The following is a 16,078-nucleotide window of genomic DNA, read 5'->3' on the forward strand; positions in this document are numbered from 1 at the left end:
TAATGTGTTGTGACCTGCAACTTAAAAACACTCTTAAGTAGCTGAAATGACTGCCGTTAGTTGGGTGGTGATTTTTCCTGTTCTTGCCTTTTATAAACAGTCTTGGAATGTGAACAAAGCCATCTGCAGGACAGGCACATTATTTGATTGATTTTTCTGTGTCCCTTCATTTTTTTGGTTTTAATTTTTAATGCTCATTTACTTTTGTCCCATGAATTGAGGCGATAAAATAAAGTCACAGAAAAGAAAGTGAGAGTCATTTCCCAAGTGCATACCTGAGCACGTATCTTACTGGTGAGAGTTCCCAGTGCTGCTCCAGGTGTATGTAGTAAGCACTCAGACTGAGTTAACAGTTAAGGAGGCTACTTGGCTGGGAGGAAAGTTGAGATACCTAGTCAACTTTCTCTCTGCACAGTTGAAATATATATTCTCTTTCTTGAGAAATATTCTTCTCTTTTCTTGTGGAATTCTCCAGCCTCTCATGTTCTGTCTCATGTGGTTTGTGAGGCTTCCTTAGCCAGTGTTTCTCCGGATCTGCTTTATACTCCAATGGTTTTGATGTGGAAACAGCATTTCTAACTTTAGAATCCCTTGATGCTGAGCCTCAGAGGGGCCTTAGCAGCCTTTGGGGCGCTCAGGCCCTGCTCTGTCACTATAGTCAGGCTCCTGTCTCCAGTTAGTGTTTCAGGGATGCTCAGCTTACTGCTGGGAGCATTTCCTAACTACCTTGAAGATTCTCTGTGCCAGTGAGAAAGATCTTTTTTTGTTTAGCTCCAGTTATATTTAGCACCAGGGAGTTAGCTCTAAACAGCCCTTCCATTTGGTTTGTAAAGGGAGTGGTAAAGAAAGGAAACATTTAGCTAAAGGAAACCAAGATTGAAATAGGGGAAGTGAGATGTTCATTTTTAACCGTCAAATTATTAAAACAGAATTTCCCCTTACCCTCTTATACAATGGTCATTCTTCTAATACGTTACTTTAAAGGCCTCATAAATTAGCCATTTTCAATTTGTTCTGGAATAGGCCAACTCACATGGTACCCACATGGAATACCACAGTATTCCCAGCTTTTTAGCTCTGGGTCCCCTGAGATTCTCAGTTCATAATTCAATAATAGAGGAATACTATCAAGCTGTTAGTTTCTGAAACCTCATTTAGTGTTAAAACATAGTCATTTTCCAGCTGGCAACACATTTTACCATTCACCATATTCACTAGTTCTGTCTTTTTTTTTTTTTTTTTTTTTAATTTATTTTTGGTGGCATCGTGTCTTTGTTGCTGCGTGTGGACTAGTTCTGTCTTCATTTACATACTTCCCCTTCCTAACCTTCACCCCCTTTCTGGTACATACATCATCTCCTTTTCTTTTTTGTTCCTTTTACAAGTCTAGTGGAACACAGCTGTCTGCCTTAGAGTTGCCTCAGTCTGATGTGTGAGTGTGTATATGTTTTTCCCTATGAACACCTGTAAGAAAAGGAATAAAAAGAAGCAGAGATGACTAAACTTCTTCAGCCTAAGATGGGATTCCTGCAGCCTAGCAGTGGCATTTCATTTTCTGTGGCAGTTTCATAGCTCTCAGTTTTCTGCTCTAATCAGTAGCCTGTTTATCCCTACCAGGTGTTTTCTGGCCCATTGGACAAACGTACATGTCACCTGGCAGCCAGGCTGCCACACACTGTCATGGTTACTGGCTCATGGTGATGTCTGGTAGGGTATAGTTCAGGGAACTAAAGTAGACTAATGTTTCCAGGAAAGGTCTAATGAACTTGCAAATAAACTTTTTTTTTTTTTTTTTACTACTTTGAGCTCTTAACCATTTGGAGTAGTAAAATTTTCTCTTTATAACCCTCAATCAGTAGCCATCAATGGAAATAATCTGTTTGTAATTTCATACAGACATTGATATTTTTATTTTTTAATTTTTAAAAATTAAAAGTTTTAAATTTGATTTATAATTTTTTAGTTGACTTACAGTGTTGTACAGCAAAGTGATTCAGTCATATATGTATATTTTTTCAAATTCTTTTCCATTATGGTTTACTACAGGATATTGAATATAGTTCTCTGTGCTATACAGTAGGAGCTTGTTATTTATCTGTGTTATATATAGTTGTTTGTATCTGCTAATCCCAAACTCCTAATTTATCCCTCCCCCACCCTCTTTCCCCCTTGGTGACCAGAAATTTGTTTTCTTTGTCTGTGAGTCTGTTTATGTTTCATAAATAAGTTCATCTGTGTCATATTTTAGATTCCACATGTAAGTGATATCATATGGTATTTATCTTTCTGACTTACTTCACTTAGTATGATAATCTCTAGGTCCATCTATGTTGCTGCAAATGGCATTATTTAGTTCTTTTTTATGGCTGAGTAGTAGTCCATTGTGTATATGTACCACATCTTCTTTATCTATTCATCTGTCGATGGACACTTAGGTTGCTTCCATGTCTTGGCTATTGTAGATAGTGCTGCTATGAACATTGGGGTGCATGTATCTTTTCAAATTATAGTTTTCTTTGGATATATGCCCAGGAGTGGGATTGCTGGATCATATGGCAACTCTCTTTTTAGTTTTTTAAGGAACCTCCATACTGTTCTCCATAGTGGCTGTACTAATTTACATTCCCACCAACAGTGTTAGGAGGGTTCTCTTTTTTTCCACACTCTCTCCAGCGTTTGTTATTTGTAGACTTTTTAATGATGGCCATTCTGACTGGTATGAGGTGGTACCTCATTACAGTTTTGTTTTGCTGTTGTGATCTATTTTATTCATTTATTTTTTAAAATTTTTATTGGAGTATAGTTGATTTACAATGTTGTGTTAGTTTCAGGTGTACAGCAAAGTGAATCAGTTATACATATATATCTCCACTCTTTTTTAGATTCTTTTCCCATATAGGTCATTACAGAGTAATGAGTAGAGTTCCCTGTGCTATACAGTAGGTCCTTATTAGTTATCTATTTTATATATAGTAGTGTGTATATGTCAATCCCAGTCTCCCAATTTATCTCTCCCCCCTTCTTCCCCCTCTGGTAACTATAAGTTTGTTTTCTATATCTGTGACTCTATTTCTGTTTTGTAAATAAGTTCAATTGTATCATTTTTTTAGATTCCACATATAAGTGATATCATATGATATTTGTCTTTCTCTGTCTGACTTACTTCACTCAGTATGACAATCTCTAGGACCATCCATGTTGCTGCAAATGGCATTATTTTGGTTTTTTTTGTGGCCGAGTAATATTCCATTGTATATATGTACCATATCTTCTTTATCTATTCCTCTGTCGCCTCCTTATAGTTTTGATTTGCATTTCTCTAATAATTAGTGATGTTGAGCATCTTTTCATGTGCCTATTGGCCATCTGTATGTCTTCTTTGGAAAAATATCTATTTAGATTTTCTGCCCATTTTTTGATTGGGTTGTTTGTTTTTTTGTTATGAGTTATACAAGCTGTTTATATATTTTGGAAATTAAGCCCTTGTCAGTCACATCATTTGCAAATATTTTCTCTCAGTCTGTAGGTTGTCTTTTCGTTTTGTTTATGCTTTCCTTTGCTGTGCAAAATCTTATAAGTTTGATTAGGTCCCATTTGTTTATTTTTGCTTTTATTTCTATTGCCTTGGGAGACTGACCTACCAGCTTTCCCAACACTACCTGCTGAAGAGACTGTCTTTTCTCCATTGTATACTCTTGCCTCCTTTGTCGGAGATTAATTGACCGTAGGTGTATGGGTTTATTTCTGGGCTCTCTATTCTGTTCCATTGATCCATACAGACACTGTTAGTTTTAATTTATCAGCAGTTAATACTTTCACAACCCCAAATCAAAGTATCTTACTAAAAATCACAAATTTATGCAAAATTTTAACCCCCAAATTTACTAAACATTGTTTGTTGCTAGAAAACTAGCTTCTCTCAATTTTTGTCTTGTTTTTGGTATTTGTTTTGGCGCCTTATGAAACTAAACTTATGTGTTGCTTACTTTTAGTTAGATGCCATGTCTTCTCTTGAATGTATCTAGATTGAAAGATAATAGTTGACTGGTAAAAAGTTGGAAAGAAGCTTGGGTGACTATCTTCAAGGTAAGCAGATACTTTTGTAAGGAGAGAGTATATAGAATTAGGTCAAAGATGGCCGTTTCTAAGGGAAAAGAAACAAAGTTGGGGTAATATGTATAAGAGAAATAATGCTATTCTAGAAATATAATTAAAGAAACCCTGATTTTATGGGGCAAAAAGAAAGGGGAACTAAAGTGATGTGTTAAAAAGGGATATGGGAAGTTCAGGAAAATGCTAAATTATAAGTTCCTTCCAGGCAGTAATTCTATGTTCTTTGAATTTAACATCGCTCTTGCCTTTCCCCTAACACACACTAACATACATAGTGAAATATAACCGATACATTGCTCTTTGCCAAGAAACCTGGTAATACTTTTAATAGGTTTATTGTACCTGTTAAGGATATATGTGGTTTAGAGGCAAGATTCTTTTAAAAATCCCTATGCTCACTATAGTAGCCTTGATCCCTCTTAAAAAGAACAGCTTAAAGCTGAGGCTATATTTTCTCAATTCACCACCACTGATTCATTTTTGGCCTTCTAAGATTAGCTCTTTGGGGGAAAATCTGGCAAGAGATTATGGTCTTAATCTTCCTCTTCTGTTTTCTCCCTTTTTAAGGATCCTATCTACCTCTTTCCTGCACCAAATGTCGTCTCTTTCTGTTTTCACTATCTCAAAGATCTGTTTGTGTTTCCCTTTGGGTAATGGATGGTGGCCGTAGGGAATCCTCCCTGATTCAGAGATGCAGAGGTTGAAAGTACTGTCAGCAGGCAGAAATTCTGTTATTTGGGCAATTAAAAATATTTTCTTTTTGACTTCTTTTGCAGCATTGTTTCATAGCAGAGCAGGGCTTTTACTTATAGCCAGTGTATACTTTTTAACATAGACAGTAGGACTGTTAGGGTCCCTGAAATCATCTTGTCCATCCTTTATTCTTCTTTCAGAACTTTCCTAACACCAGCCCAGACAGTTCCTGACACAGTGGACCTTCAGTTACTGTTTAAACACAGTCTTTGTAGTTAGGTGGGCCTGGACTTACATCCTGGCTTGGTTACTTAACTGTGTGACTATGGTGCTGGGGTGTCCCGCATTTGTAAAATAGAAGTAGTAATCTGTATCTTTTAGGACTGGTGTGAGGCTTAAATAAGAGACTAGATGTAAAGCATCTAGAACAGTGTCAGGCACTTAGTAAGGCTCCCTTTGAATGATTAATCAGTGTCCTTGAGAAGAGGATTTCCTATTCTCTCAGTCACCTGTCCCTTCTCTGACAGCCATCCACGGTGGAACTCCTTCCTTTTGTCAAACTTAAGTCCTTCTGGTTCCAGCTTACTTAGAGTTATTCTGCTCTAGTTAGAAGGAAAGTTCTTCATAATTATTATGAAGTGCTTTTGTAATAAAATGAAAGGAGAGATGTTATAAAAAAGGTAAAAAATACAAAAGTTAAAGTTATAAAGTTAAAAGGTAAAGTTTCCCCTTCTTCCTTCTTCTGCATTCTACTATTGTCTCTCTTGATGGGTCTAGTAAGTGATAAGAGAATAAAGCTTCACTTTCCTACTTTTATCTGTATATGTGGGTACCTGGATGTTTGAATATCCACAAGGTATTGAGTTGTCAAAAAAGTTCATTTGGTTTTAAGTAAAAATAAAAGACACGTTTTTCATTTTCACCAAGAATTTTATTAAACAATGTATTCCCTCACCGAACGAACTTTTTGGCCAACCCAATAGACTGCACAGACGCTATTCAGTACATTCTTGTCAACTTGTCTGTTATCTCATTCATCACAGTATGAAATCAGATAGTTCTGATCCTTAAGGGCTTCATGCTTATGAGTTGAGACACAGAGCTAAAGCCTTCACTTTGGGCTGTTTGGGATTGTAAACATATTTCCACTTTTGGCATGATGGTCTCATGCTTTCTGTGGCTAGTTCAGGGCTTTGGTTGGGATTATGGTTTTTCCCAAGTCTTGTTATGGCCTCTGAGTTACCACTCCCTACTTTTTACTAGGTAGGGAGATGAGCTTATATTTGTTCTATGCTGACTGCTGGGGTAAAGCTCTGGGTTGACACAGTTGCTTGTGGCCTGTTGTATTCTAGAAAGCATCTCAGTCAGTCGCAGCTCCCCAGTGGAGAGTGTTTGGACCAAAAGTAAAGGGATTTTCTACAATGTAACAAGAAGAGGGAGGTACTTGCCTTAATATGTAATTGACATTTAAGAGTGATAGTTCAGAGAACTGTATAAAAATGAGGAAAAATCAATCCTGTGTAAAAACAGATGGGAAAAACCTCCCATTGCCCTGTGAGAGTGGGCATGGGAGGAGAATTGATAGTGACGATAGGTAGCATACAGAGACAGGGATTGGAGTCGAGTCTGTGTCAGTTGCTGGGCAAGGGCAGGACTCTTATATAGTTAGGTACTTCTCTTCTGTGTGATGTAATGAGGCTTCAGAACTATAGAGAAAGCAAAGATATTTATGACCTACCTGAGTATGTGATCATCTTCTGTTTGAACCATCAGTTAAGATAATCATCCTTACCTATCATTGAGTTTCGGTAATGTGCCATGAGCCATAGAGTAAGGAGTCCTCACCAGTAAGAGCCTATATTCTTAGGAAGTGGTCAGGCTTCAGTGATTGAGCCATTTCTTCTTGGCACTTAAGGTAGTGTCATTTTACATAAAAAACTTTTACATAAAAAACAAAACCAGAGAGGTAAATTCTGGTGTTTGCAGAGTAGCAATCTCCTTTCTGTTACATTCTCTTAGTCTTGCCAGAAAAATTGATGGTAATATATCAACTTATGTAGATTCGACAGATTTGTGCAGATGTATTCTAAAAGAGAAATCTCTTTAGGAATTTGCTGTGACTCAAAATGGGAATTATGGCATACTCTCATGATTCCCTGGGATTCTTCTTCCTTGATTGAGTTAGGAGCAAAATGCTTACTCACTGCTTCATTCTTGGAGTAGATGCAAATAGCAGTTCCAGATAAATGTGTGGGATATGGGTTAAAAATAGAAAATTTTATATATGATGATTGAAAGTGGTTTTGAGCAAGTAGTAAAGGCATCATTTATTCATCCAGTAATTGCACATTTATTTATTTATTTACTATTACTGTTTTTTTGGTCACGTCAAGCAGCAGGTGGGATCTTAGTTCCCCGACCAGGGATCGAACCCGCACCCCCTGCAGTGGAAGCACAGAGTCTTAACCACTGGACCTCCAGGGAAGTCCAATTGCACATTTATTTATTGGATGCTCATTAAGTGCCAGACACTGTTCTAAGTGCCAGGAAGGAATACAGCCTTCCATGAAACAGTCTGAGGTCAGTCTTCCCTCTCAGGTGGCCATAATAGGGCCCAGAACAGGGCTCATCCTCTCTGTGAATTTTTTTTCACTCCCTGTCTCCAGGAGACAGTGCTGGCTTCCCTTTTTGTTTATAACCGTCAGGCATGAGTCATCCCTTTGCCGTGAGTATTGCAGAATCACATATCACATTCCAGTCTAATTTGTACTGCTGCCAGGGTCTCAGCCAGCAGCTCTTTTTGCCTGTCTTCCAACAGTCTTGATAGTCAGAACAGTGAGACCGACTGCACAAGTTAATTAACTGGGGAACGGAGAAGAGAGAGCATGGTACTTGTTTTCTATCCATTTTTGTTTAGTACAAGATGTATTTAGGAGTAGACAACTTCTTTCTAGGTGCCAATGTACCAGGCAGTACCTACCATCAGAATTCATTTTTGGGGAATTTTTAAAAATTGAAGTATAGTTGATATATAATATGTTACAGGTGTAAAACATAGTGATTCATAAGTTTTAAAGGTTATATTCCTTTATAGTTATTATAAAATATGGGCTATATTCCCTGTATTGTACAATATATCCATGTAGCTTATTTATTTTATACATAGTAGTTTGTACCTCATAACCCCTATCTTGCCCCTTGCTCCTTCCCTCTCCCCACTGGTAACCACTAGTTTGTTCTCTGTATCTGTGAGCCTGTTTCTTTTTTGTTATAGTCACTAGTTTGTTTTATTTTTTAGATTGCACATGTAAGTGATATCATACAGTATTTGTCTTTCTCTGTCTGACTAATTTCACTTAGCATAATGCTCTCCAAGTCCATCCATGTTACTGCAAATGGCCAAATTTCATTCTTTTTATGGCTGAGTAGTATTCCACTGTGTGTATGTATGTATGTATGTATGTATGTATGTATGTATATATATATATATATATATATATATATATACCATATCTTCTTTATCCACTGAATCCATTTTTTTAAAAATGAATTTGCAACTATGAGCAAATAAAGTCAACTGTCCCTTACAAAGGATATTGGTTCTACAAATGGACTTGGCAGCTTTGGCTGATGGTTGTGTTACACACACAAAATGGTCCTTTGAGGAAAACCTGTAAGTTTATTTTAGAATTTTAAGAAAATCCATCAAATAAACAAGCAAACAAAATTCTTCCTGAAAACTTTCTAAACAACACTTAACTTTGGTTTTGAATATTTAGGCTTTCTTCCCTTAATATTTCTATAATAAGTTTGATTGATTTATACCTTTAAAAAGATATATACTTAAGACAGAAGCAATTTTTAAAATATTTTTAAAAACCACTGTCATCTACAATTGTCTTGTTATAAATTTTCAGTTCTTGGGATTCTCTTCTAGCCTATCTAATTATTATATGTAATTAAAGTGTTGGCATTTAGGCAATTGCATGTTGTACTCTAAACCCTAAAAGTTCTTACTTACCCACTTTTTGAATGTGCCTCATGAAGTGACTGATACTCCAGCAGTGTGACTCAGTGTAGTGAAGGGGCTTGTTTTGAATAGCAGGGTGAGTGTCACATTAGTCTTCCAATCAGAAAACATTCCATGCAATTCGAGGCACACATGAAACAGCAAATTTCTTCTTGGCCTAGGCTTGGGTAGAAAGCACGTGGATTTATACAGTGTTTGCTCAAATTACAAATGCTGAGATGGTAAAAGCACTTTTAGCTTTAGGGAGTTCAAAGTGGCCAGCCAAATGAAAGTTCTGTGACCTACCTGAGAATAAAATTTATGAGTTCTTTGTTGAGGAAGAAGGTGAGACCTTTGTACTTTGCTGGAAATAGGAGAGCGCTGTCTCTCTCTCTCTCTCTTTCTCTGTCCTTCAACACACACACACACACACACACACACACCACACACCACACACCCCACACTACAAGAAACAATAGGCTGGCATTTCCCAGCCCTTTCTTCCTTATCTGGAGGAGATCAAAAAGGAAAAGATGGGCTTCCCTGGTGGCGCAGTGGTTAAGAATCTGCCTGCCAATGCAGGGAATACGGGTTCGAGCCCTGGTCTGGGAAGATCCCACATGCCGCGGAGCAACTGGGCCCGTGAGCCACAATTACTGAGCCTGCGCGTCTGGAGCCTGTGCTCCGCAACAAGAGAGGCCGCGATGGTGAGAGGCCCGCGCATCGCGATGAAGAGTGGCCCCCGCTTGCCACAACTAGAGAAAGCCCTAGCACAGAAACGAAGACCCGACACAGCCATAAATAAATAAAATTTAAAAAAAAAAAAAAAAAAAAAAGATGGGTCTGAGATGGAGTCAGCAGGTCTTTTAAAAAAAAAAAAAAAAAAAAAAGGAAAAGATCCCAGGTTTTGATTTTTAAAAATCTTTCATCAATAATACCTCTTGCTCAAAAAAGGAATAAAAACAGAGTATTAGTCTGAAAGAAAATAAACAAATTGCATATCTTAGATTTCAAATAAAGTAAATTTGCAACATCTGATAACTGTTAAGAACACAGACTTCAGCAGATTTGTGTTGAGTTCTTTCATAACTCTTTAAAATGTACTAGAATTCTGCAAAGGATTGATTTTGAGTCTGCAGACTTTGGAGTTGGTGTGCCTGCAATGGTGATATAGGCACAAGTCTCCAGGTCAGCACTTAGGTCTGGAGTGCCAGGCAAAGTAGGCAATTTCAGAGATTTGGAGGAACCTATGCATGGATGGAAATACATGCTCTTAAGTGCTTCAAGATCCTTAGGAAAGAAGTAGAACAATAAAAAGAAACTACTAGCTAGGGAAAGGACCTGTGGAAAGTTGTTTCTAAACCAAAGATCATTCTTGAAACTCACTTTAGGCGTTGGGTTTATCAGTTATGATTGGTTTCCATCATATGTAACAATCAGAAAAATAGGGGCTTGCTTAAGCAAGACAGAGGTTACTTTTTCTCCCTCATATAAATGAAGTCTAAAGCTAGGCAGTTGAGGGCTGGTGTAGCAGCTCTGTAGTCATCAGAGATCCAAGCTCCCTATTTCTTTCTTTTTTAAAAAATTAATTAATTAATTTATTTATTTATTTATTTTTGGCTGCATTGGGTCCTAGTTGCTGCGCGCAGGCTTTCCCCAGTTGTGGCTAGCGGGGGCCACTCCTCGTTGTGGTGCATGGACCTCTCATTGCAGTGGCCTTTCTTGTTGCGGAGCACAGGCTCTAGGCGCGCAGACCTCAGTAGCTGTGGCACGCAGGCTCAGTAGTTGTGGCGCATGGGCTTAGTTGCTCTGCGGCATGTGGGATCTTCCTGGACCAGGGCTTGAACCCGTGTCCCCTGCATTGGCAGGTGGATTCCCAACCACTGTGCCACAGAGAAGTCCCCCTATTTCTTTTTGCTTCATCATCCTCAGGGCTGGCTTCTACTCTCACGTTTGCCCAAGGACTGCAAGATGATCACTGCTGCTCTGTCTGTCACATCTGTGCTCCAAGCAAGAAGGGCAAGTCCAAAGGGTGTACTTACTAGTAGAATCAACCCATTAAAGAGCTTTCCTGTTGCCCCACCTGTTATTGGCCACCCCTGTCTATAAAAGACATTGCCTTCCGAATAATGCAGAGGTTAAATATTGGATAGGCAAACCTTAGTGTCTGCCAGAGCAAGTGAGCATGAGCATAAAGGTATTACTAAGACTTAGGTGGCTAAGACTTTGGGATGCCTGCCAACTCCTAGAATAGGACGGTAATGTTTGGCAGATATAGCCTTTAGTTTGCTGCTTGATTGATTGATTCAACAAAGTTAAGGACTTACTCTGTACTAGGCACTGGAGTTATAGTAGTGAACAAGATAGACATGGTCCCTGTCCTCAAAGAGTTTATAGGCTAATGGGAAAAAATTAGGTTTTAAATAAATAAATTATAAATGTGTTGAACATTAAGAAAAGGAGAAGTAGAGAAGTGCTCGGGATTGTGTAATAGGAAAGACTCCCGAGGGGTATGACACGATGTATACATTGAGATTTAAAGGACCTTGGGAATTAGCCAGGTTAGAAAGATAGGGATGAGTTAGTCAGGTTAGAAAGAGGGGGAGGAATGTTCTAGGCAGATTCACTCCCAGTCTGTTAATAGTTCTTTCTTCATCTACTATTTGTCTTATTTCTTCATCAGAGGGAATTAATGGGAGTTTCCAAAGTAACAAAAGGGACTAAATATTCTTTTTTATCTAAAATGGCTAAAAGGACTGCCATCCTTTCTACTTATTTGTTTTTTCACTCTCTCTAGACGAGTGCCTGCCTGCATAGGCTGCACCAGGGAGTCTTGGTAACCAAGGAAGGAGGTGGACAAATGACTGGGGCATACCGAAGTTCAGTTGCCCCATCATAGATCTGGATTTTGGTCTCAGTGTGGGACTTTGGGGAGGCAAGGATTGGTTCTGACCCTGAAGTGCTGATATGACCCCCTTCCCCTTCTAGGAAGTGGACATTGTGGTAGCACCGTGCCAAGGCCTCCGGCCCACAGTGGATGTTCTGGGTGACTTGGTGAATGATTTCTTGCCTGTGATAACCTATGCACTCCACAAAGATGAACTCTCTGAAAGGGATGAGCAAGAGCTTCAGGAAATCCGAAAGTATTTCTCCTTTCCCGTATTCTTTTTCAAAGTGCCGAAGCTGGGCTCGGAGATAATCAGCTCCTCCACCAGAAGAATGGAGAATGAAAGATCACCACTCCATCGCCAGCTAACTGACCTGGGCTATCTGAGCAGCAGTCACTGTAACTGTGGGACCCCCAGCCAGGACACCAAAGCTCAGAGCATGTTGGTGGAGCAAAGTGAGAAGCTGAGACACTTGAACACATTTTCTCACCAGGTGCTACAGACTCACCTGGTGGACGCAGCCAAGGCCCTGAACCTGGTGCACTGCCGCTGCCTCGACATCTTTATTAACCAGGCCTTTGACATGCAGCGGGACCTGCAGATTACTCCCAAACGTCTAGAATATACACGAAAAAAGGAGAATGAGTTGTACGAATCACTGATGAATATTGCGAACCGAAAGCAGGAGGAAATGAAGGACATGATCGTTGAGACGCTTAACACCATGAAGGAGGAACTTCTGGATGATGCTGCCGACATGGAGTTTAAAGGTAGGTCCTAGAGAACTTGATGGGGTGCGGGGACTACAGCATCCTCTAACTCTTTTCCAGCTGGAAGTTGAGTACATTAATTCTGAAGCCCAAAGGAACCTCAGGATCATCTCACCTAACCCCACTGTCATTAGCAGGAGCCCACCTTAAATCATTTAGCCAAGGTGGCCTCTCTTGTTCTGAGAGACCTTCCTGGAAGATTCCACCATCATTCCTTCCTAGGACTGTTAGTCCAGCTTTTGGTAAATTCATCCCAGTAGTGCTCTTTAGTCTCCAGTTTATATCTGTATCCCCTTGACCTTGATAAAACTGGAGAGGAGCTGCTTGAAGAATGTCACTAAGTCATGCTTTAACCCTGGCTCCTTTGGCATGGTCCATGCTTCTTCATCGGTTCTTTTTTGTGTGTCATGGTCTCATTTTCTTTTCAGGCTGCTCCTGAGACCTAACTCAGAAGGATTTCCCAAAGTAGCGGTTTTAGCTTTTCTGACGTTCCCATTCTTCATGAATGACTGTTAACAAAACTGGGCCAAATGCTTAGTCTGGTCTTTTGGTGTCTGAGGTTTAGATGCTACGGACTTTGTATACTGACTTCTGCATGAACATTAGCTCTACTACCTATTAATTAAAGTACGTGGTTTGCAAGTTACCCTTTAGGTTCTCAGTCATGGCTATGCATCCAAATAACCTGGGAGGCTTTTTGAAAATGTAGATGCTTGAGACCATTAAAGACCACTCCAGACCTACTAATCAGCATTTCTGACATGGGACCTAGCATCAGTTTTTTGTTTTTGTTTTTTTCTAAAACAACCTCCCTAGGTGGATTCTGCTTATTGCCATTTTCTAGGTGAGGAAACTCAGGCTTAGACAGGTTAAGTAGTTTGCTCAAGGTCACACAGCTACTAAATAGTAGAGGCAGAATTTGAATCTAGACAGTCTGATTCCTGAGCCCATACTCTTAATTGCCATGCTTTACTGCTTCCTAATCTGTTCCCAGTTACCGATGCTACCATCTTCCTGGGAACCAGCTTCAAAACCTCAGCATGGAGACTTCCCTGGTGGTCCAGTGGTTAAGACTCCGCGCTTGCAATGCACGGGGCATGGGTTTGATCCCTGGTCAGGGAGCTAAGATCCCATGTGCCGCGTGGCTCGGCCAAATAAAAAAAATAAAAATAAAAAAATTTTTAAAAGTAAAAAAAAGTCTTAAGCAAACAAACAAAAACCTCAGCATGGTCTTTAACTGTTTTCTTTCTCTCGTCCCCGTAACCAGTCAGTCGCCGAGTCCCGCTGAGTCTTCTTCCCTATTTCATATATACCTTTGCTTCTCTATTCCTTCCTCTTTAGTCTAACTGAACTATTGTTACCTGACTGATCTCACTGACATCTTTCTCTCCTTTCTCCAGTTCATCTTTACTGGCTCTATTTCTACAGACCAAGTTAAGACTCCTTAGCCTAGTATTCAAGATCTTCCAAAGCCTAGCCATTTCCAGCTTTCTCAGTCTTGTTTCCCACTATGCACCTTCCTGTAATTTCTTTTTTGGTTGGTCTCAACTGCTTCCTGTCCTCTGCATGCTTCCTTTACTTTTTTTTTTTTTTTTTTTTTTTTGCTTATGCCCTGCCCTAAACCTGAATGTCTTTTGTTTGTGAATTTTCAAATCCTACGTACCCTTCAAGGCCTCTTCCAAACAACATTTTTCATGAAGTTGTCTTTAATTTTCTTAGCTAATAATAATCGCAGTTCATCTGGACTCCCATAGAATTTAATCTGGAACTGAAATTTCTGGTGTATTTCACTTTTTTATCTTATTATTATATTTATGTTCCTCTATTTTCTAAAATCCTAGAAATGAAGAACAGGATCTGGGTCTTTATTCATCACTATATCCCTTGCAGCAAATAACAGAGTCTGTGTATAGTACATCTTTGGAAAATGAATGAGTGTGTGAGTGATGGTATATGTTTGTCACACTTATAGATACAAAGGAAATATACTTTAGCAAGCATAGGATGCTTGATTTCTTATCGGTCTTTCTAAAGATGAACAAAGATACCTCTTTGGCGAATTCCCATTGTAGGGAGGAGTTGCTGAGAAGTGCTCACTTGCAGTGGAAATCCTAGGAAATCTTCTGAATGTTTAATTTAATTCAGTGCCTGAGTAAAAGACCCTGGAGCATCAATGCCAGCATCAGAGTAGACATGATAAAGGGTTGTCAGGGCAGGTAGGTGGAGCAGTCAATGAAACATTTGATTGTCTATCATGTACCAGGTATACCATGTTTGGTACCTGGGACACAGTGGTTAGCTCAGATGTGGAGTAACTGGGAACAAGTAGATCAAATGTCTGGCTCTGTTAACTACATCGTGGACTGTGGTTCTACTTACCTAGTTGGCTACATCTTAGACAGGACTTACGTGCTGCTTCTTACCTTGTTCTAATACATTCTGGGTATCCTTGAGGCAATGACAAGTAGATTTAGAAGAGAGCTGCCACATATCCTATGGAGCCAGATTTTTATTACTGATTTTTGTTTCTTTTAAAATAAAGGTAATGCATGCACACTAGGTATCATGACATACATACTTTATAAATTATTTATGTTTTGAAAAGATAATACCTAGAAACATGGTACTTTACTCAAAGATAAAAAGATACTGTCTCCTAGTCATCTAGTTTTCCTCTATATGTTCTTCTGCCCTTGCTTTTTCACTTATCCCATATCTTAGAGATCTCTCCATAGATATGCAGAGAAATTTATCTTCTTCTAAAGGATATACCTTAATTTATTTAACTGTTCCTCTACTGCTGGATATATAGGCTGTTTCTTGGTTTCTTTTTTTTTTAAATAAATTTATTTATTTTATTTATTTATTTTTGGCTGCATTGGGTCTTTGTTGCTGCGTGCGGGCTCTCTCTAGTTGCGGCGAGGGGGGCCACTCTTCGTTGTGGTGCACGGGCCTCTCATTGCAGTGGTCTCTCCTGTTGCGGAGCACGGGCTCCAGGCGCACAGACCTCAGCAGTTGTAGCACGCGGGCTCAGTAGTTGTGGCTCGTGGGCTCCACAGCGCAGGCTCAGTAGTTGTGGCTCATGGGCCCAGCTGCTTCACAGCCATGTGGGATCGTCCTGGAGCAGGGCTCGAACCTGGGTTCCCTGCATTGGCAGGCGGATTCTTATCCACTGCACCACCAGGGAAGCCCCTTTCTTCCTTCCTTTCTTCCTTTCCTTCCTCCCTTCTTTTCCTCCCTCCCTCCCTCCTTTCTTTCCTTCTTTCCTTCCTTCCTTCCTTCTTTCTCTTTCTTTTTCTTTCTTTCTTTCTTTCTTTTTCTTTCTTTCTTTCTTTCTCTTTCTTTTTCTTTCTTTCTTAGAGTATACTGCATTGATCATCATTGTGCATGCATATATTTGAGACTTGTAAGGGTATATTCCTAGAAAAGTAATTCCTAGAAGCAGAAACAATAGTTGGGTCAAAGGGTGTATAGATTTCTTTTGTTAATTGGCTGGTTAGCTTAAATTTTTTATAGATATTGCCAGATTTCTTCCAAAGAGGTGGTACCAATATAAGTTTCTAACATTAGAGAGGGCCTTTTTAGGAGTGGAATTTTTATAGGTG

At 39.4% G+C, this 16,078-nt stretch overlaps 1 protein-coding gene across 9 annotated transcripts in view; it reads left to right on the forward strand.

The window, feature by feature from the left end:
• The window catches only part of DSTYK (dual serine/threonine and tyrosine protein kinase), a 56,875-nt gene that overhangs the window by 26,552 nt on the left and 14,245 nt on the right, over positions 1-16,078 (forward strand). For all 9 annotated transcript variants that reach the window (XR_014245939.1, XM_082396505.1, XM_082396500.1 and 6 more), the window contains one exon: positions 11,804-12,473. Coding sequence is in view for 8 of the 9 variants with exons in the window: in XM_082396505.1 (XP_082252631.1) it covers positions 11,804-12,473 (670 nt within the window). In the remaining variant the exon portion in view is untranslated. The remainder of the gene's footprint in view (positions 1-11,803; positions 12,474-16,078) is intronic.

This window comes from Balaenoptera borealis, assembly GCF_965194805.1.
Source record: "Balaenoptera borealis genome assembly, chromosome: 1".
Classification (NCBI taxonomy): Eukaryota; Metazoa; Chordata; class Mammalia; order Artiodactyla; family Balaenopteridae; genus Balaenoptera; species Balaenoptera borealis.